The following is a 22,042-nucleotide window of genomic DNA, read 5'->3' on the forward strand; positions in this document are numbered from 1 at the left end:
GTGGCAGTAAACAATGGTATATAGTCTGGCTGAGCGGTGTACATAGAGTGTCAGTAAACAATGGTATATAGTCTGGCTGAGCGAGCGGTGTACTACTGTTCCCAGCAGAATCAGAGTGGCAGTAAACAATGGTATATAGTCTGGCTGAGCGGTGTACATAGAGTGTCAGTAAACAATGGTATATAGTCTGGCTGAGCGAGCGGTGTACTACTGTTCCCAGCAGAATCAGAGTGGCAGTAAACAATGGTATATAGTCTGGCTGAGCGGTGTACACAGAGTGTCAGTAAACAATGGTATATAGTCTGGCTGAGCGGTGTACACACAATGCTATATAGTCTGCTATATAGTGTCAGTAAACAATGGTATATAGTCTGGCTGAGCGGTGTACACAGAGTGTCAGTAAACAATGGTATATAGTCTGGCTGAGCGAGCGGTGTACTACTGTTCCCAGCAGAATCAGAGTGGCAGTAAACAATGGTATATAGTCTGGCTGAGCGGTGTACACAGAGTGTCAGTAAACAATGGTATATAGTCTGGCTGAGCGGTGTACACACAATGCTATATAGTCTGCTATATAGTGTCAGTAAACAATGGTATATAGTCTGGCTGAGCGAGCGGTGTACTACTGTTCCCAGCAGAATCAGAGTGGCAGTAAACAATGGTATATAGTCTGGCTGAGCGGTGTACACAGAGTGTCAGTAAACAATGGTATATAGTGTGGCTGAGTGGTGTACACAGAGTGTCAGTAAACAATGGTATATAGTCTGGCTGAGCGGTGTACACAGAGTGTCAGTAAACAATGGTATATAGTCTGGCTGAGCGAGCGGTGTACTACTGTTCCCAGCAGAATCAGAGTGGCAGTAAACAATGGTATATAGTCTGGCTGAGCGGTGTACACAGAGTGTCAGTAAACAATGGTATATAGTGTGGCTGAGTGGTGTACACAGAGTGTCAGTAAACAATGGTATATAGTCTGGCTGAGCGGTGTACACAGAGTGGCAGTAAACACAATGCTATATACTCTGGCTGAGCGAGCGGTGTACTACTGTTCCCAGCAGACACAGAACAGTAAACAGAATGCTATATAGTGTGGCTGAGCGAGCGGTGTACCACTATTCCCAGCAGACACAGAACAGTGAACAGAATGCTATATAGTGTGGCTGAGCGAGCGGTGTACCACTATTCCCAGCAGACACAGAACAGTAAACAGAATGCTATATAGTGTGGCTGAGCGAGCGGTGTACCACTATTCCAAGCAGACACAGAACAGTGAACAGAATGCTATATAGTGTGGCTGAGCGAGCGGTGTACCACTATTCCCAGCAGACACAGAGTGGCAGTAAACAGAATGCTATATAGTGTGGCTGAGCGAGGTACACAGAGTGGCAGTAAACAGAATGCTATATAGTGTGGCTGAGCGAGCGGTGTACCACTATTCCCAGCAGACACAGAACAGTGAACAGAATGCTATATAGTGTGGCTGAGCGAGCGGTGTACCACTATTCCCAGCAGACACAGAACAGTGAACAGAATGCTATATAGTGTGGATGAGCGAGCGGTGTACCACTATTCCCAGCAGACACAGAACAGTAAACAGAATGCTATATAGTGTGGCTGAGCGAGCGGTGTACCACTATTCCCAGCAGACACAGAACAGTGAACAGAATGCTATATAGTGTGGCTGAGCGAGCGGTGTACCACTATTCCCAGCAGACACAGAACAGTGAACAGAATGCTATATAGTGTGGCTGAGCGAGCGGTGTACTACTGTTCCCAGCAGACACAGAACAGTACACAGAATGCTATATAGTGTGGCTGAACGAGCGGTGTACTACTGTTCCCAGCAGACACAGAACAGTACACAGAATGCTATATAGTGTGGCTGAACGAGCGGTGTACCACTATTCCAAGCAGACACAGAACAGTGAACAGAATGCTATATAGTGTGGCTGAGCGAGCGGTGTACCACTATTCCCAGCAGACACAGAGTGGCAGTAAACAGAATGCTATATAGTGTGGCTGAGCGAGGTACACAGAGTGGCAGTAAACAGAATGCTATATAGTGTGGCTGTGCAAGCGGTGTACTACTATTCCCAGCAGACACAGAGTGGCAGTAAACAGAATGCTATATAGTGTGGCTGAGCGAGGTACACAGAGTGGCAGTAAACAGAATGCTGAGCGAGCGGTGTACTACTATTCCCAGCAGCGACACACAATGACTGGGGGGGACCCTGGCTAGCGTGGCTGGAGCGCGAACTACCCTGCCTGCCTACCCAAAGCTAAACCCACAGACAAATGGCGGAGATATGACGTGGTTCGGGTATTTATTTACCCGAACCACGTGACAGTTCGGCCAATCAGAGCGCGTTCGGGTCCGAACCACGTGACCCGTTCGGCCAATCACAGCGCTAGCCGAACGTTCGGGGAACGTTCGGCCATGCGCTCTTAGTTCGGCCATATGGCCGAACGGTTTGGCCGAGCACCGTCAGGTGTTCGGCCGAACTCGAACATCACCCGAACAGGGTGATGTTCTGCAGAACCCGAACAGTGGCGAACACTGTTCGCCCAACACTACATTCAGGTTCAAATTTGCTTCCACATCCCAAAAACCTACTGCTGGGTTAACTGGCTTCCCCTTAGGTTGGGTTCCGATATAGTGTGAAATGCTGCATTTCATGTCATGGTTTTATGTTAATGTTGTGTGCGGTTTTTTTGAGTTTTTACTGTGTTTTTGGTGTGTTTTGTGATGCGTTTTCATGCGTTTTGCATGCGTTTGCGGTTTGCATATTTAAAACGCATATGCGTTTTGTATGCAGTTTCCATGCTTTTTTATATTTTCATTTATGCAAATCACTTGGAAGACAACAGGAATCGAAAATACAGTTAGTAAAAATTATTTTTGAGAAAAACTCATATAAAAGCACATAGAAAATGCATGAAAACCGCATACCATTGCGTTCCCACTGACTTTCATTATGTGCGTTTTGGCAACATATTATGCAACAAAACCAGCGTTTTTAAAAACGCAGCTTTAAAAACGCATAGAAAACGCATATGTGTTTTTTATATGCGTTTTTTTTCCCTGCGGCTCATAGACTTTCATTAGAGGCAAAAACAGCGTTTTCCGCAACGCTAGCGTTTCTGCTATGTGTTCACCCAGCCTTAGAATAATTTCCCCTATCTTTGGCAGGGACATTAGACTGTGAGAGCTGTTGATAGATTGTTCTGGATATGAACAGTGCAAAACATAGGTAATTACCCACTTGAGCCTATCTGGACAAATCTGTTCGTCCAGATAGGCTGTGCTGCTGCCAGTGTGCGCGATCGCGCGTGCTCCCGCTGCCCGCCTTTACCCCTCCAATTAATGAATGGGAATATAATTTCCATTCATCGATCTAAGGGTGCATACACACATCAGACCATAGTCTTTGGAAAATGAAAGATCAAAGACCAATTTTACCCCCTTACATGTAGTATGAGAGCCATACCTACACAGTCTATTCTATGGAGCTGAACTCCACATCAGATAGAAATCTTTGCAAGATGCTGCACACAAAGATGCTGTAGACATTCAAAAGATCAGTATCTGCAAAAGAAAGATCCGTTCCTGCAAAATGCATTCTTAACCACTTGCCGACCGCCCGCTTATACCGTGCGTCGGCAAAGTGGCAGCTGCAGGACCAGCGACGCAGTACTGCGTCGCCAGCTGCAGGCTAATTAATCAGGAAGCAGCCGCTCGCGCGAGCGGCTGCTTCCTGTCAATTCACGGCGGGGGGCTCCGTAAATAGCCTGCGGGCCGCCGATGGCGGCTCGCAGGCTAAATGTAAACACAAGCGGAAATAATCCGCTTTGTTTACATTTGTACGGCGCTGCTGCGCAGCTGCGCAGCAGCGCCGTAAGGCAGATCGGCGATCCCCGGCCAATCAGCGGCCGGGGATCGCCTCCATGTGACAGGGGACGTCCTGTCACTGGCTGCACAGGACGGATAGCGTCCTGTGCAGCCTCGATCGCCGGGGGGGCAGCAGGTAGGAGAGGGAGGGGGAATTTCGCCGCGGAGGGGGGCTTTGAGGTGCCCCCCCCCCCGCAACACCCAGCAGGCAGAAGAGATCAGACCCCCCCAGCACATCATCCCCATAGGGGGGAAAAAAGGGGGGCAATCTGATCTCTCTGCCTGCTACCTGATCTGTGCTGGGGGCTGCAGAGCCCACCCAGCACAGATCAGTAAAAACAGCGCTGGTCCTTAAGGGGGGGGTAAAGGGTGGGTCATCAAGTGGTTAAGGTGGGTACACACGTCAGATAATAGTCTTTGGAAAATGAAAGATCACAGACCAATTTTACCCCCTTTCATGTAGTATGAGAGCCATGCCTACACAGTCTATTCTATGGAGCTGAACTCCCCATCAGATAAAAATCTTTGCAAGATGCTGCACACAGATGCTGTACACACGCAACAGATCAGTAGCTGCAAAAGATCAATCCCTGCAAAAGATCCATTCCTGCAAAATGCATTCAGGCCTAGTGCACACCGGAGCGTTTCCGCTGCGGTTTGCGATCTGCTTGCGGGTGCGGATCCGCTAGGGTAATGTATTTCAATGGGCTGGTGCACACCAGAGCGGGAGGCGTTTTGCAGAAACGCATACTCCCGGGCTGCAGCAGATTTTGGATTGCGGATGCGTTTCTGCCTCAATGTTAAGTATAGGAAAACCGCAAACCGCTCTGAAAAACGGCACTTCAGAGCGGTTTGCCAGGCGTTTTTTGTTACAGTAGCTGTTCAGTAACAGCTTTTTTTTTTTTTTAAAACAATTTTTATTAGTTTTTTAACAAACATACAACGAAAAAGAACAGTACATATTCCGTTCCCCAAGGTGGTCCAGTTCCCGGTCCTCCCCCCCCCCCCCCCCCCCCAGCAATACAGACATAAATAGACAGCATCTAGAGTTGTACATGAATGACGTGCCAGAGACATAGGTACACTACATTTCAATTTTAAGCAGCTTTAGCCACTTCGACCAAAACTTGTAGAATTTTTTGCATGAACCCCTGTTGTCATAAACACTCCTGTAGGTAGGTAGATCAGCATTGACATGTGATTTAAACTCTGCACTGGTTGGCGGGGAGGAGTTTTTCCATTTTAAGGCTATCGCCCTTCTGGCATACATTAGTAGGAGTCTCGCTAAGTATAGCTTGTTTTCTGCAAGAGGAAGGGTGCCAAATATGTTTAAGAGCATGGCCATGGGAGTGTAGGGAATTCTGAGGTCAATTACTAAGGTCAGCATTTCGTGAACGTCTTTCCAGAAAGACTTAATATGTGAGCAATCCCAAAACATATGGAAAAAACAGGCATTGTGAGTACCACATCTCCAGCAGAGGTCATCCCCCGTCCTACCCATCTTCAATAACCTATGTGGTGTAAGGTAGGTTCGGTATAAGTACCTGAGAGAGGTTAACTTGTGCTTAGCAGCAATTGGAGTGGAGACAAAGTGTACAAGAGTGTCTACCCATTCTTTATCCGTCAGTTCCGGTATGTCTACCCGCCACTTGAAGAGAAGACGATTGGTTAAATTGGCTTCTTTATCCATAAGGGTTGCGTATATCTGGGATGTAATCCCCGTCAGACCTGAATGGGCTAAGAGAAGTTCCAAGGGGTGGGAGCGCACTGTCAATGGAGCACTTAGGAATTGCGAGTTGAACGCGTGGCGGAGCTGTAGGAATCTAAAATACATGGAGTTGGGTAAAGAAAAAAGATCTTTAAGGTCATTAAATTGCAGAAGGGAGTTGTCTGCAGTGATGTCCCTTAATTTAACGATTCCCCTATCAGCCCAGAGACATGGGTCAGGGATAGTGATAAATTCCTTGAGTTTGGGGTTATTCCACAAGGGGGTGTGTGGAGACCATTGGCCCTTAGGGGACAGGTATGCCCCAGCGGCCTCCCACACCTTAATTGTGGTTACCATAGAGGGTGTAAGAGTTGGCAAGGCTTTGGGCCCACGGAATGGCAAGCTAGAGAGTGCCAGGAAGGATCCCACAATAGTTGCTTCAAGTACTGTGGCTGGATTATATTGTGATTGGGCAAACCACCAGTAGACTGATGTGAGAACGGCTGCCCAGTAGTAGAATTTAAGTTTGGGGAGCGCGATCCCACCCCTGTCCGCAGGAAGCTGCAAGTTATTTAATGCAATGCGCGGCGGAGATGTTCCCCAGATAAAGGAGCCTATAAGTTTGTCCATATCTGAGAAGAAACTGGCGGGAAGACATACCGGAGTATTTCTAAAAAGATAAAGGAATTTAGGTAGTATACACATTTTAACCAGGTTTGAGCGACCAATAAGTGAGATTGGCAGAGTTTTCCATGCCCTAAGCTTATCTCTGACTGTAGTCACTGTTGGAGTGATATTTAGAGCGTAGAACTGTGTAACATCAGGGGACACATCGATGCCGAGGTAGCGGAATTTGTTGACTACTTGTAAGGGATGTGAGGGGGGATCAGGAGTAACATAAGGATCCAATGAAAGTAGGAGTGATTTGTCCCAGTTCATTTTAAGACCGGAGTAGGAACCGAAATCCTCAATTAAGGATAGTGCTGAAGAGAGGGATTGGTGGGGATCTGCCAGATATAAAAGGAGGTCGTCGGCGTACAGTGACCCCTTCTCCTCCAGTTCTTCAAGCTGAAATCCAACTATTTCCCTAGAGGCTCTCAGTCGCGTCGCCAGGGGCTACATCGCCAGCGCGAAAAGCGCTGGGGACAGCGGGCATCCCTGCCGTGTGCCCCGGCTGAGTGAGAAGAAGGGAGAAAGTCGGTTCCCCGTTCGGATTTTAGCTCTAGGGGAGTGGTATAACGCCTGAATGTAGGTTATAAATTTAGGTCCGAAGTTGAATCTCCGCAGGACCTCCCAAAGGTATGCCCACTCGACACTGTCAAACGCCTTTTCGGCATCAAAGGAGGCTATTATTCTAGATCCAGCGTTGACGTGCCGAGTGGACAGGTTTGTAAAGAGCCGGCGGAGGTTTATGTCACATCCCTTTCCAGGTATAAACCCGGATTGGTCCTTATGCACCAGGGAAATAATGACTTCATTTAATCGCTGGGCCAAAACCTTAGCTAGGATTTTACTATCAACATTTAAAAGGGAAATTGGTCTGTATGAGGAGCATAGGGAGGGGTCCTTCCCTTTTTTAGGAATTACGGTTATCAATGCCTCCGTCATAGAGGGGGAGACTGTGCCTGTTCTAATTACTTCTTTAAATAATTTTAGAAGTCTAGGGGCCATCTGTTTTTTGTATTTGGTGTAGAGCTCAGAGGGGAGCCCGTCTAGGCCAGGCGTTTTGTTAGTTTTGAGAGATGAAATGGCCTGTTGGACCTCTGTGAGAGATATGTCAGCCTCCAACATTTCCACATCTGAAGCAGATAGCGTGGGTAGTAGAGTGTCTGCTAGGTACCGCGCAATGTCAGAGGGGGACTTAGTGACTTTGGATCTATATAGCTGTTGATAGTAGGAGCTGAACTCGGCATTGATGTCCCCCGGATGCGTAAGCTCCACTCCTGTATTTGTAACTATTTTAGCTATTTGGGCGGCTCCCCTTTCCTGGCTGGCCAGCTGGGCTAGCATCCTTCCCGTCTTGTCCCCATGCTAAAAAATTCTCACATTTTTTGTTTGGATTCCCATCTTCGTGTAGTCAGATTGTTTTGCGGAGAGTGACAGGAGGGATGCCTGCCATTGATCATAGGCTTCGGCAGTTTTATGTGCTATATAGAAATTCTCAGCTTCCTCTGCTGTTTTTTCTAGAGCCTCCAAAATAGCATGAGATTGTCTCTTTTCCTCAGCTATACTTGATATGTATGCTCCTCTGACCACTGCCTTGTATGCGTCCCATGCTATTAGTGGCGGTACTGGGTCATGGGAGAGCTGCCAGTACTCCCTCATGCGATCCATGACGGAGTACTGCACTCTAGGGGCTGAGAGCCAGTGTGGAGAGAGCCTCCAGACTAGGTCAGCACAGCGGGCTCCAAAATCTAACCTTAGTTTCAATGGGCAGTGATCTGAAATACCCCTTGGAAGCATCTCTATATCATAAACTAGAGCTTGTCCAGCCGAGGTAGTATAGATTAGATCAATTCGAGACAGTGTGTGATATGAGGAGGAATGGCACGTGAACCCTTGTATATCTGGATGTTTCCAGCGCCACACATCGTTAAGAGAGTGGGCAGATGACCAATCAGAAAGCAGGAGTGCTTCTGAATTGCGGGGTGTGAGCCTGTCTACACCTGGGGATGGGACCATGTTGAAGTCTCCTAGATAAAATTTATAAGGAGTGGCATATTGGTATGTTAGTTGCGTGATTTCGTGTAGTAAGTCCACTGACGCAGGAGGTGGGTTGTATAAACCAACTAGTACTATCATGAGTTCATGTATTTTTGCATGTATTTTGACATAGCGCCCGGACGCATCCAGATGCAAGTGGTGTAGTTGGAATGGCAGGTTTTTCTTAACCAGGATACTAACTCCTTTAGAGTATGAGGAGTATGTGGAATTATAACAGTTGGCAATCCATGGTTTTTTGAGAGCTAGGAGCCTGCTGCCGACTAAATGTGTTTCTACAAGAACAATGTTCAGTAACAGATTTACTGTAACAATACATGAAATCTACTATACCAAAACCGCTACACAAAACCGCAAAACGCTAGCTGAAACGCTGCAGAAAAATAAGAAAAAGCATTTCAAAATCTGCTAGCATTTTGCGGATCTGCTAGCGGTTTTTGGTGTGCACTAGGCCTCAGTCTATGACATCTGCAGATCCCATACACACCTTGTTTAATGGACATTCATCTGCAGATTAGACAATTATCTGCCGATCTGAAGATCCAACCTGGTGGATCTGATCTACAGATAATTGTCTGTTAAACAAGGTGTGTACGTGATCTGCAGATATAATAGACTTTGAATGCATTTAGTAGGAATGGATCTTTTGCAGGAACTGATCTTTTGCAGATACTGATCTGTTGCATGTGTACAGCATCTCTGTGTGCAGCATCTTGCAAAGATTTTTATCTGATGAGGAGTTCAGCTCCATAGAAAAGACTGTGAAGGTATGGCTCTCATACTACATGAAGGGTGGTAAGATTGGTCTGTGATCTTTCATTTTCCAAAGATTTTTATCTGACGTGTGTATGCACCCATAGTCTGATATCTGCAGATCATCATACACACCTTGTTTAACAGACATTCATAAGTTCAGGCTTACCGCCTGGCAGCCCTGATGATCCTCTGCCTCTAATACTTTTAGCCATAGACCCTGAACAAGCATACAACAGATCAGGTGTGTCTGACATTGTCAGATCTGATAAAATTAGCTGCATGCTTGTTTCTGGTGCTATTTAGACACTACTGCAGCCAAATAGATCAGCAGGATAGCCAGGCAACTGGTATTGTTTAAAAGGAAATTAATATGGCAGCCTCCGTATCCCTCTCACTTCAGTTGTCCTTTAAAGCTCTGAAATTATCCTGCCCAATCAAATGAGGGTACAGAATACCTCAGAAAGAAAAAGAGCCCAGGGGAGATGAACCCTGTAAAAAAAACTAAAATTATGATACTTATTATGGAAAAAGTGAAAGTTTATTTGCACTATGGCAGGGTGTTTAGTGAGCACATTCAACTCCCTTCCACATGCCAAATTTTAGTGCCAGCTGTTTTAAACAGCTGTGCATTGAGTGCCTGAGGTAAGCCACCTCCTATATTTTACTGCTTTTTTTATTATTATTATTATTATTATTATTATTTTAAAGGACCACTATCGCGAAAAATTGTAATTTGTTCCTGAATAAAATGCAGTACAAATGTCTTTTTCCTGTGTTGCTGCCACTTACCGTAGGCACTAGAAATCCTTTGTGGGTGATTCTAAAGTGTGTGTGTTTTTTTTTTTTTTTAACTATATTTTTAAAAGTACTTACTTTAAAGAGACAATGAAGCGGAAAAAATTATTTGTATGTGTAGTACAGCTAAGAAATAAAACATTACGAGCAGAGACATAAGTATAATATTGTTTCCAGTACAGGAAGAGTTAAGAAACTCCAGTTGCTATCTATGCAAAAGAGCCATTGAGCTCCTTGACTTTCAAAGTCGCAGAGAGTTCTGTCTTCTGAAGCTTATTATATCAAGTGTCAGTCATTGTATTTTCTTTTTCTCTGCAGAGGACAGGTCAAAAGTTCGCTAGCCTGCTCTGTAAAATCATTTTGCATGCTGAGTAGTGTGTAAACTGCAAATATAAGAGAATGATCCATTGTTATAAAAAATAAAAAAAAAAACTATATAACTGAAAATAAATATATGAGAATATTTTCTTTGCTACTAATGTTCTAGTAATTATCCGTACTACACATACAATTCATTAGGTCATCATTGCTTTCGCTTCAGTGTCTCTTTAACGGCAGTTGCTCAGTTCAACTGCCCAAATAGCATGCAAGAGGGTAGGGAGGCTAGTTGCATCCTTATATAGATCCTTTCCATAGACTGATTTTCTGAATTATAAAGGAAATACTAAAGGTGCGTACACACATGCGACTATAGTCGTTTGTAACGATCGTTCCCCGATCTTTACCAACGACGATCGTTACAAAAAACGAACCACCGACTATTAAGGCAAACGACGAACGAGCCAAATCGCTACAAAAGAAAGTTCTGTCTCGGCGGATTTTAACCAACGACGATCGTTTGCAAAAGTAGTACATCGTTGGAAACGGTCGTTCGTACTAGGCTTGACATGCGCATTTCCCAATTTCTCCGTGAAACTTCTCATTTTTATGCGCAGGCGCAATAGTTGCTTTACGTGATGTAACGTTCGTTCTAACGATCAGATCGTTACACACCTTTTAAAACTAACTTTACTTAGGTCGTTCTTTTATCAATTAAAAGTTCGTTCGTCGTCCTCAACAAACGATCGTTGTCACATGTGTGTACGTAGCATTAGAATCCCCCAAAAGGAGATGGACTAGTTAAAAAAATCTGTCAGATCTGTCAGATTTTTACTGCTTGCTGTAAGTCATAGCAAAATAGGAGAAAAATTTATGGTGCATTTTATTCTGGGGAAAAATTAACTTTTTATAAATATGTATTTTAGATTTTGCAATTTTTTACGATAGTGGTCCTTTTTGAAGGGAACATAAACTGAGGATATTGATTTGTCTTTTAAAATAACACCAGTTGCCAGACTCTCCAGCTGATCCTGGGTCTCTAATGCTTTTAGTTACAGCCCCTGAACAAGCATGCAGATCAGGTTGCTCTGACTGAGGTCAGACTGGATTAGCTGCATGCTTGTTTCAGGCAACTGGTATTGTTTAAAAGGAAACCTTCATATCCCTCTCAGTTAAGGTTCCTTTTAGGCTAGTTACACACCGGGACGTTGCGACCATAACGTCCCCTAACTCAACGCCTGCCGGTGTTGGTAGAGGACGTTGAGTGAGCCGCGAGTAGCCATTTGCGCGGCTACGTAGCGGCCTCTCCCCGCCTCCTCTCCACCCCAACACTGAGCATGTGCGAACAGTCTAACGCGGCTTAAGCCACTGGAACGCTATAGGATGCTGCACGTTCTGAAGAACGTTCAGCGTTACATGTAACGCAACGTGGGCAGTGTGAACAGCCCCATTGACTTTGTATTGCTGTGAGTTGGGGAGCGTTACAGGCTGCACTAACGTGCGCCTGTAACGTCCCTGTGTGAAAGCAGCCTTAAAGAGGAAAGGGTGTTTAAACATCCTTTATTGTCTAAAATATGCTGCAGTTGCATTTCCAAATTCCAAGACAACTAAATTTCAGTATTTGTGTATTACCACTAATATTTGCATAATCATGCATAGATCTAGCTATGAACCTGTGAGATGCAGAAGCCAGCTGTCAGGCTTGTCTGGCTGCCTGCTGTGAGTCAGACTGTATGCCCATATGACTGACCCACAGCCCAGCCTTAACACCTGCGTGAACTCCTACCTAACAACAATACTACAACCCCTGCAGGTAGATGTAGCATACAACCTGGCACATGGCATTCACCAAACACAGCAATGAGTGCAAAGCACAATGCGTAGTATAGTACCTGAGGCCTAAAGGCTGAGGTAGTCCAGATGATTACGAGAATAACATGCTGTGTTACATGCAGTATAATCAGAAAGCAGATGCGTAGTCAAATCCAGGCTAGAGTCAGGGCAGGCAGAGTTCATGGAAGTCTTTTAACATGCAGGGGTCGATCCGGGGGGCAATCAGGGTAATCCATGTACTAGCTGAGTCAGCGACAGGTAATCCTATAGAAGCGTGGTCAAAAACAGGCAAGGGTCGGCAACGATAAGGCAATCTGGAACAAAGCTTAGTCAGAGACAGTCGGCAGCTTCACAAGCAACCCGATATGAGTGCAAGCTTAGCAACAAGCCCAGCATAGGCTATCACGGGCGATAACTGAGGGCACTCGCCTAACTTTATACTAGGACTAACCAATCAGCACAAAGGAGAATCCAAAATAACAAATCATCTTGTGGCGTGTCAGCAAGTCAGCTGACACGCCGGTACGCATGCTACTACTGTTTACAGCGAGGGAGCGCGTACTGAGGTCCGCCGTTTGCGTACGTTAAAAAAGGGCGTCGGGAAAAAAGGGCGCAGGGTTTTAAACGATAAGCATGTATAACGTTTAAAAAAATTGTGCTATATTTCGTATAAAAATAAGGTTGTATAAAGTTATAAATCATCAAATAATGTGTATGAAATTGGCAATTGTAAAAACGTTAATCTTCCCTGTTTAAAAAGTAAAATGTATAATAACGTTTTATAAAAGATTAATAAGAATTTTACTAAAACTATACCTAACCCTACTCTCACACAGAACCCTCCCTGTACCTACTCCTAACCCCCCCCCCCCCCCCTGGTGGTGCCTAACCCTAAGACCCCCCTGGTGGTGCCTAAACCTAAGACCCCCCTGTGATAAGCATTAATAACGTTTTAAAAAAATATTGTGCGTTTTTTCGTTTAAAAATGTTTAAAGGGATACTGTAGGGGGGTCGGGGGAAAATGAGCTGAACTTACCCGGGGCTTCTAATGGTCCCCCGCAGACATCCTGTGTTGGCGCAGCCGCTCACCGATGCTCCGGCCCCGCCTCCGGTTCACTTCTGGAATTTCGGACTTTAAAGTCAGAAAACCACTGCGCCTGCGTTGCCGTGTCCTCGATCCCGCTGATGTCATCAAGAGCGCACAGTGCAGGCCCAGTATGGTCTGTGTCTGCGCAGTACACTCCTGGTGACATCCGCGGGAGCGAGGACATGGCAACGCAGGCGCAGTGGTTTTCTGACTTTAAAGTCAGAAATTCCAGAAGTGAACCGGAGGCGGGGCCGGAGCATTGGGGAGTGGCTGCGCCAACACAGGATGTCTGCGGGGGACCATTAGAAGCCCCGGGTAAGTTCAGCTCATTTTCCCCCGACCCCCCCCTACAGTATCCCTTTAAAAAAATTATAAATCATTAAATAATGTGTAATCATGAGAAGCAGTTATAAAATATTAAGTCTCCGGGCGCCGCTTGTAAGACGTTATTTTTCTCCGGCGCCCTTTTTTCCTGTTGGGAGCCCATTAAACTATATTTATTATGGGAGTGAATGGCGGCGCCCTTTTTGTCCACCTGCCTCATGCGCCCAAATTTCCTGCCTCCACGCCGTTTGGCCAATAGGGATGGAGCGCCATGCGCTCCACTGACATCAGAGCTTTGCCGAGACCCAGAGGCTTGTGCCTCAGCGTGGGTCTCGCCGTTCCGCCGCCATATGCGGCGAGTTATTACACCAGCATTCGTACTGACAGTAATGTGCAAATGTCACACTGGCTATTTCTGGTGTTTGCTGTGTGGTGCAGACCTTTTTTTTTCCTTTGTGTTCAGGTTTATTTTACCGGTTGCCCTTTGCACAATGCTATTTGCTATTTATAATTAGACTGCTAACGCAGTAAGAAATGTGTAAGTGTATGACAAATATCATTTTTAGTGCATTTATTCTGTACTATGCTTACATGGTAACAGGAATGAAGTGTGATAACCTAAGTAAACAAAGGAGCACCTGTCGCCACTAAGTCATTTATTGCCCTGTGCTGGGTTAGTGCAGCTTTTCACATAAATGCAGGCCTACGTAGAGGCAACCTAATGTGTATAATGTTAATAGAGTAAAATACTGTATATATGTATTTCTTTACTTTTCCTATTTTAATAATATTTACTTGAAGATAAAATGATAGATCTCGCTCCAGAAGAATCCACTGCGCTTGGAAAGACCGGTTGCACCTTGGTTGCTTAATGTAGAAACAAAACTCAGCCACTCGCATGCAAATTTCATAATTGTATTATGGCTGCCTGTAGGAAGTATCTCTCATAGAAATGAAACTGCATACAGTAGATAATGACAGGCTGCACACTGCACACAGATACAATTGTCTGTTTCAGAGCTTTTTTCTCAGCAGCTGCAGCCCCTCCCATGTCAACAGCTCTGAGTAAGGGGCCAGGAGGGGGCAGGCTTGGGCTTGAAAAGACTCTACAGAAGAGTGACTCAGCTATAATGATTCCAGGTCAAACCTAGACTGAATCAGTCGGTGGATTCTTATCACAGTTGATAACCGATTAGACTGAGAAGAATAAAACTAAAAGCAGGGTAGGTGTTTACTGTCATGTTCCCACTGATAAATGTAATAAAATACATGAGGCTGCTTCGTCTCTGGTTCTCTTTAAATGGATATGCAGAGGGAGATACTTGTTGCTTGGCAGTTGGAAACAGCTGTTCTTTCCCACAATGCAACACGGTTCACAGCCTGGAAACTATCAGGACCTAGATCCTGACATCACACTGTGGGAGGGGTTTCACCAATATCAGCCATACTTATTTAAGAAAAGGTAAAGATTTCTCATGGGAAGGGGGGGATCGGCTACTGATTTGTGATGAAGTTCAATCCTTAAGGGGCCCATACACTGGTCGATTTCAGCCATTGATCGATCGATTGATCAGAAATTGTTTTTATCAAATCTATCAATTTATCGATTTGTGTCCGATTTCGATCGATTTGATCTATCTGACCGGATGGAAAATCTAGGTCGATCTGCTGCTGGCAGCAGATCGATTGGCCCATAAAATTGCATTTGATCTAATGGTACAATAATGCATTTAGATCGATTTCCAATAGATTTCATTCTGAAATCTATTGGAAATATGTTCCTAGTGTGCGGCACACATCAGATAGATAGATTCCTGTCAGATTGGACTTGTCAGGCATCTGACAGAAATCTATCTGATGGTCAAATCTGCTGCAAATCTATGTGTATGGCCACCTTTAGTTACGGTTTCTCTTTAATAGTCACAATGCAGGCTCTATTCTATTAATTACAGACAGTTATAATGTTTCAGAGATGCAAAGTTGGCTTTATGTATAAAATATACAATACTGTTGTTTTTGTATTACATACTTTTGTTAAATATTACAGTATTGTGTAAATGCAGCAATTTCTATGTTACCTGTCTCTCCTACAACATTGCAATCTTGTTTCAAATATGAGTCTTTATATATTTGTTTTTCAGGGACGGAAGGAAAATCGCCATGACCGGGCATGAGATAATCAACCATGAGCTATGTAAAGAATCCGAGCTGAAGGATGGAGAGTAAGCGTTGCCCTATATTATATCAAAAAATGACCAATGACATCACATTACATCATGTAGTATGCAGTAGGGCTCTCCAGTGTTATGCAGTAGGGCATTCATTACAGTTGTGTTTTAGACGGAAGCAGGAATCATGGTTTGGGCACCTGCGGCTAATGGACGATTTGGGCGCCCCATACATGCTTATGCAAATATCGCCTATTATGTGCCCAAAGCAAAAAATTTGTATTTACACATTTTTAGAAAATGATCGTTTTGAAAATAAGGTTAGGAAAGGGGGTTTTAGGGTTAGGCATCAGGAAGGGGAGTCTTAGGGTTGGGCATCGGAGGGGGAGGGTTCTGAGTGAGAATAGGGTTAGGTTTAGTTGTAGTAAAATATCAGTAACATTTACCAATGTTTTAGCACTGAAAATATTTTTTTGTTTTTATTTGGCGCCCATTTGATGATGATATTTAATGTTTAGACTTACATTGGCTACAGGGGCGTAACTAAAAATCACTGGGCCCCCCTGCAAAACTTTGGATTGGGCCCCCTCCTGCCAGGACAGAGCACTTGAGGAGGGGTAGCGAGCTTGGGAGCTGGATGTTGTACAGAAGAGCCTGCTGCACACTGAATAGGGACTGTCTACAAATCTTTGTCTGCAAAACTTTGTATGATTCCTTATCAGTGGCTGAGCAGATGCAGTCATTAGAACAATTGTGCAGAGAGTAGAAAGCTTTTTATCTCCTTGTGCTTGTCAGTCTCACAGGACAGGGCCCCCTGTGGCTTCTGGGCTCCCCTGCGGCTGCATCCCTTGCAGGGCCTATTGTTACGCCCCTGATTGGCTATACCCAGTGTCTATTTTTTCTCTGCACGTCAAGGCAATTTAACCATCGACGATGTGGGATAATGGCAGTAGGATGTAAAGTGGCATCTTCCCTGAGACTAAGAAAAGGAATATATGCTACAATGACCCAAATGCAATTAGCTTTTTCTCCTTCTACTTTGCAATTGAAAAAGTAGAAGAAAAAGTGCTATCAACATTATTTTAAATATTTTCATGCTTTCTGGTGGTTTAACCACTTGAGGACCGTAGCCTTACACCCCCCCTAGTGACCAAGCTATTTTTCTTTTTTGCAATTTAGGGCACTCAGCTTTAATAGGTCGCTGCAGAGCCATACAAATTGGCACAGAAATGAACCCCCCCCTTTTTGCCCACCAACAGAGCTTTCTGTTGGTGGGCTCTGATTGCTGCTGCAGGCAGTGGTTGTGTTACCCTGAGCAGTTTAAGAGAAAGGGGACCTTTATAGATATCAAGCTACCACCACGAATGGTCAGAAAATCCAGTGACTGTGTGAGCTGTGTTATATAATTGGTCTGCTGAGAGTGGCAATAAAAAAGTAGGATATAAAAACTACGATGTGGGGATTTTTATCTATTTAACCACTTAAGGACCAGGCCATTTTTGCGCTGATCTGTGCAGCGTGGGCTGTCCAGCCCACAGCACAGATCAGCAGACAGCCAGGGTGACCAGACTTCAAACCCCCCCCCTTTTTTCCCCACTAGGGGGATGACCTGCTGGGGAGGTCTGATCGCCGCCGGCTATTTTCGGCTTGCGTGTGGAGGCTCCTCAAAACCCCCCTCCGCATCAATTTTCGGCCTCCCTGTCCTTCCCTCCCTCTCCTCTTTCCCCTGTGCGGCGCAGAACGGATCTCCATCCTGTGCCGCCTCTGACAGGACGGATCTCCGTCCTGTGCCGCCTCTGACAAGCTTCAGCCTATCAGACTGCGGCGATCCCCGACCAATCAGAAGCCGGGAATTGCCGATCTCCTTTACGGCGCTGCTGCGCAGCAGCGCCGTATTATATAAACAGCGGGGATTTCTTCCCCACGTGTTTACATTTCGCCTGCAAGCTGCGATCGGTGGCTCGCAGGCAGTTCACGGAGACACCCTCCGTGATCTGACATGGAAGGGCCGTTTCCATGTAAAACCACTTAACACCTAGGTCGGCCGATCGGCTGACCGTGGTCGTTAAGTGGTTTGCTGTTGATGCTGCTATTTTGATGCTGCTTATTTTTATTTTATTTATTTATTTTTTGTAACACTGTTTTTATTAAGTCAAAGAAAAGATGACAGGTACAACAATGGGATGAATAAAACCAGTACAGGATTATTAGGAGCAATAAAACAGCTGAGTGTCATGATTCATAAGTCTTAGTATTCTAAAAGTAATAGAATAAGTCAGCAGGAACAAAATAACATTCAGTTCTTATAGAAAAGACTGTATCTGAACTACTCTTGAATTAAGAACATATAGCTGTAAGTCCATTGAGGCACCTATTGTAAAGTAGAAAAATAGCTACAATTGGTCAAGAACATAAAAAAAACCCAAATCCCCAATAACGAAAAGAGTGGGTCCGGTCCGACTGCATGTTATCCAGATGTAATTCGTCTATCTCTGATCAGAAGTTAGGAGGGTGAGGCCCCCCTAGAGCAGGAGGAACTATGGCAGAAGGAACCTATGCATAGAAAGTATATCTTAAGGAGGAATTAAGTACCGTTCCCAAGGGCCCCAAATCTTATCATATCTAAGTTCAGTATCTCGTAGCATAGAGGTTAACTTCTCCATCAACTGAGACCATTTGATTTTAAGTAGAACTGCTGATATTGGAGGCGCAGCAACATTTTTCCAGTGGGAGGCTATGGTTAGTCTAGCTGCAGTGAGAATTCTATTCAAAATTTTATCAAATTTATGCGTATGAGGGACTGATTTACCTAATAACATATATATGGATTCCAAGGGAATGGAGACTTCTAGAACCTTAGAAATAAGAGTTTGGATTTCCACCCAATATGGAATGATGACAGGGCAAGACCAGTAAATATGTTGTATGGTACCCTTAAATCCACATCTTCGCCAACATTGATCAGTGGACCCAGGATAAATCTGTTACAAAACTGATGGAGTCGGGTACCACCTAAACAATCTTATAGATATTTTCCTTGATCTGAACACACATAGAGGAATCCTTAGCATTTTGCCAGATAGAATCCCAATCCTCAGTAGAAATGGTTTGGGAAAGTGCTTGTTCCCATTTTTTCATATAATCATGAGAAGGGGTTAAAGTATATGAATGTGTGCAGAGAAGCAAATATATTTTGGAGATTAAGCCTTTTTGATGACCTTTAGTCAGACACAGATTCTCGAAAAGCGTGTTGTTGGTTATGTCGACAGATTTGGGGAGTAGGGATCTAAGGAAATTAGTTACTTTGTTGAATTCCATTACAAGTCTAGGCGAGTGGGGTACTTTCTCACAGATCTGTTCATATGTGATGAAAGAGGTGGTACCAGGTAAAAGCCAATCTTGGAGCCTGAAAAACCTCGGGAAAACCATCTGTCCATAAAATCGGGATCTATACCAGGTGGAAAGTTAATATTGCCCAGGAAGGGTTGTAGCCAAGAGTGGGAGGACTTCAGTTTTGCCTTCTCAGCTATATTATACCATAAATTAAGGGTAAATCTGGTAGTAGGTAAACCCAGGGAGGATAAGGGTGTACTTGACTTGGCTGGCCAAACAAATGACGCTAAAGAATGAGGGAGAACGTGGGTAGCCTCAATCAGTGCCCATTTAGTTCTAGCTCTAAAATCCAACCATGCAGTAATTTGTCGAAGATGTGCAGCTTTATAATAAAGTGAGAAATGACATAATCCCAGCCCCCCTTGATCCCGCAGAGCTAACAAGACTGATCTCAAGACCCTAGGCCTACAATGATTCCATATAAATTTGTTAACCTCCTTCTGCAGGAAAGCTAGTTGAGATGGTGGAACAGCAATTGGGAGGGTCTCAAACATATATCAGATTTTTGGGAGAATTCATTTTGACTGAGTAGAGGCGACCTATCCACGAAATCTTAAATTTGGTCCATTTTCGGAGATCTTGGAAGATGGCAAAAAAAATTTGGGGAAAATTATGTTTGTATAAAGTAGGGTAGGAAGCCATTAATAATATCCCCAAATATTTTATAGCTTGTTTCTTCCAGTGATAGTTGTAGGAATGTTGTAGTTGATCCAGGAAGGTTTGAGATATATTGATCGGGACTGCCTCAGTTTTATCTTGATTTAATTTATACCCCGACAGTCGCCTACACTCAGCTAAAAGTTTGTGAAGGGAGAGAAGTGAGGTTAGAGGGGACGGCAAAGTTAGTAACACGTCGTCAGCAAAGACGGATATTTTATGTTCCCAACAGCCCTGAGTAACTCCTTTTTTTATATCTGGATTTCCTCTAATGGTACTAGCCAGGGGTTCTATACTAATTGCAAAAAGCAGGGGGGAAAGTGGACACCCCTGTCTAGTGCCATTGCGGATGGGGAGAAAAGGGAGCCGAAGCAGAAGGTAATTTGACCATAGTTGAAGGATTAGAATATAAAAATCTGATCATGGTTAGATATGGGCCTGAAAAACCTTGCTGCTCTAAAACCGTGAAGAGGAATGGCCATGATAACCTGTCGAAGGCCTTCTCTACGTCCAAACTAAGAAGCAGAGAAGGCCCCTCAGAGGCATTAATTCAATAAGATTGATAGCTTTCCTTGTATTGTCCCCTGCTTGTCAGCCCTGAATGAAACCTACTGTAACGATTGGTGTAGCACACAGATGTCTGATTATTGTGTGATCTGCAGAATCACCAATAATACAGACTCTATACCCGATTATGTGGTGATCTGCAGTATCACCAACAATGCAAGTATAGAAGGCTGAGAAACAGACGTGTAAAGTGTTTGGTGCAACAGTAGAACAAATGGATAGATCTCACCAGAGAAGCTGGTAAGTACTATCTGAAACAGTGCTAGACCTCACCAGGGGAGCTGGTGGGTACTAGCTGCAACAACAGTGCAAGCCCTCACCAGGGGAGCTGGTGGGTACTAGCTGCAACAACAGTGCAAGCCCTCACCAGGGGAGCTGGTGGGTACTAGCTGCAACAACAGTGCAAGCCCTCACCAGGGGAGCTGGTGGGTACTAGCTGTAACAGTGCTAGCCCTCACCAGGGGAGCTGGTGGGTACTAGCTGCAACAACAGTGCAAGCCCTCACCAGGGGAGCTGGTGGGTACTAGCTGCAATAACAGTGCTAGCCCTCCCCAGGGGAGCTGGTGGGTACTAGCTGTAACAACAGTAGTATAAATAATAGGCTTTACCAGAGGAGCTGGTAAAGTACTAACAGCAAGAGTGACAACAAAGTTTGGCTAAACCTTACCAGGGGAGCTGGTAAGGTACTATCAGCATAAGCAACTGAATAGTTTAACTGGACCAGAGCCGGCCTTTGGGGGTGGCAAGTGGTGCAATCGCCCCAGGCCCCGCACCTGAGGAAGCCCCGCACCCTCAGCAGTGCTGGGGAGAGCGGGCATAGTTGATAAAACTCACGTGTCTTCACCGATGCTCACAGCTACCATCTATTTCCTCTCCCAGCATCTGGGAATTGGTAACAGCGCCCCCTATGATGACGTGACCGCATGTCACCACAGGGGGCGCTGTTACCAATACACAGATGCTGGGGAGGAAATAGATGGTAGCTGTGAGCATCGGCGAACACACGTGAGTTTTAACAACTATGCCTGCTCTCCCCATCACTGGAGCCACCTTCATATCTAACCTGTACTGCGGGGCACCTACCTATATAATCTATACTGCGGGGCACCTACCTATCTAACCTATACTGCAGGCTGGCACCTATCTAATCTATACTGCAGGCACCTATCTAACATATACTACAGGCTGGCACCTATCTAATCTATACTGCAGGCACCTACCTATCTAATCTATACTGCAGGCACCTACCTATCTAATCTATACTGCAGGCACCTTCCTATCTAATCTATACTGCAGGCACCTTCCTATCTAATCTATACTGCAGGCACCTTCCTATCTAATCTATACTGCAGCCACCTTCCTATCTAATCTATACTGCAGCCACCTTCCTATCTAATCTGTACTGCAGGGCACCTACCTACCTATCTAATCTGTACTGCAGGGCACCTATCTATCTAATCTGTACTGCAGGGCACCACCCTATCTAATAGATACTGTGGGGCACCTACCTAACTAATCTATACTGCAGGCACCTATCTAATCTATACTGCAGGGTACCTACCTACCTATCTAATCTGTACTGCAGGGCATCTACCTATCTAATCTATACTGCAGGGCATCTACCTATCTAATCTATACTGCAGGGCACCTACTTATCTAATCTATACTGCGGGGCACCTACCTATCTAACCTATACTGGAGGCACCTACCTATCTAACCTATACAGAGTGTGTGCTTCCACAACGTGTGTATCCACAGCATATGGCTCTAGGCCCCGCATATGACACTTGCCCCAGGCCCCGCGTACTCTAAGGCCACCTCTGAAC

General features: G+C 44.9%; 1 protein-coding gene across 3 annotated transcripts in view; it reads left to right on the forward strand.

Annotated features, from left to right (window-relative positions):
- LOC137544906 (apoptosis-inducing factor 3-like) overlaps positions 1 to 22,042 on the forward strand; it is a 234,219-nt gene that overhangs the window by 98,624 nt on the left and 113,553 nt on the right. For all 3 annotated transcript variants that reach the window (XM_068266005.1, XM_068266006.1, XM_068266004.1), the window contains one exon: positions 15,573 to 15,653. In XM_068266005.1, the coding sequence (XP_068122106.1) occupies positions 15,592 to 15,653 (62 nt within the window). In that variant the 5' untranslated portion in view covers positions 15,573 to 15,591. The remainder of the gene's footprint in view (positions 1 to 15,572; positions 15,654 to 22,042) is intronic.

This window comes from Hyperolius riggenbachi, chromosome 2 (assembly GCF_040937935.1).
Source record: "Hyperolius riggenbachi isolate aHypRig1 chromosome 2, aHypRig1.pri, whole genome shotgun sequence".
NCBI classification, from domain to species: Eukaryota; Metazoa; Chordata; class Amphibia; order Anura; family Hyperoliidae; genus Hyperolius; species Hyperolius riggenbachi.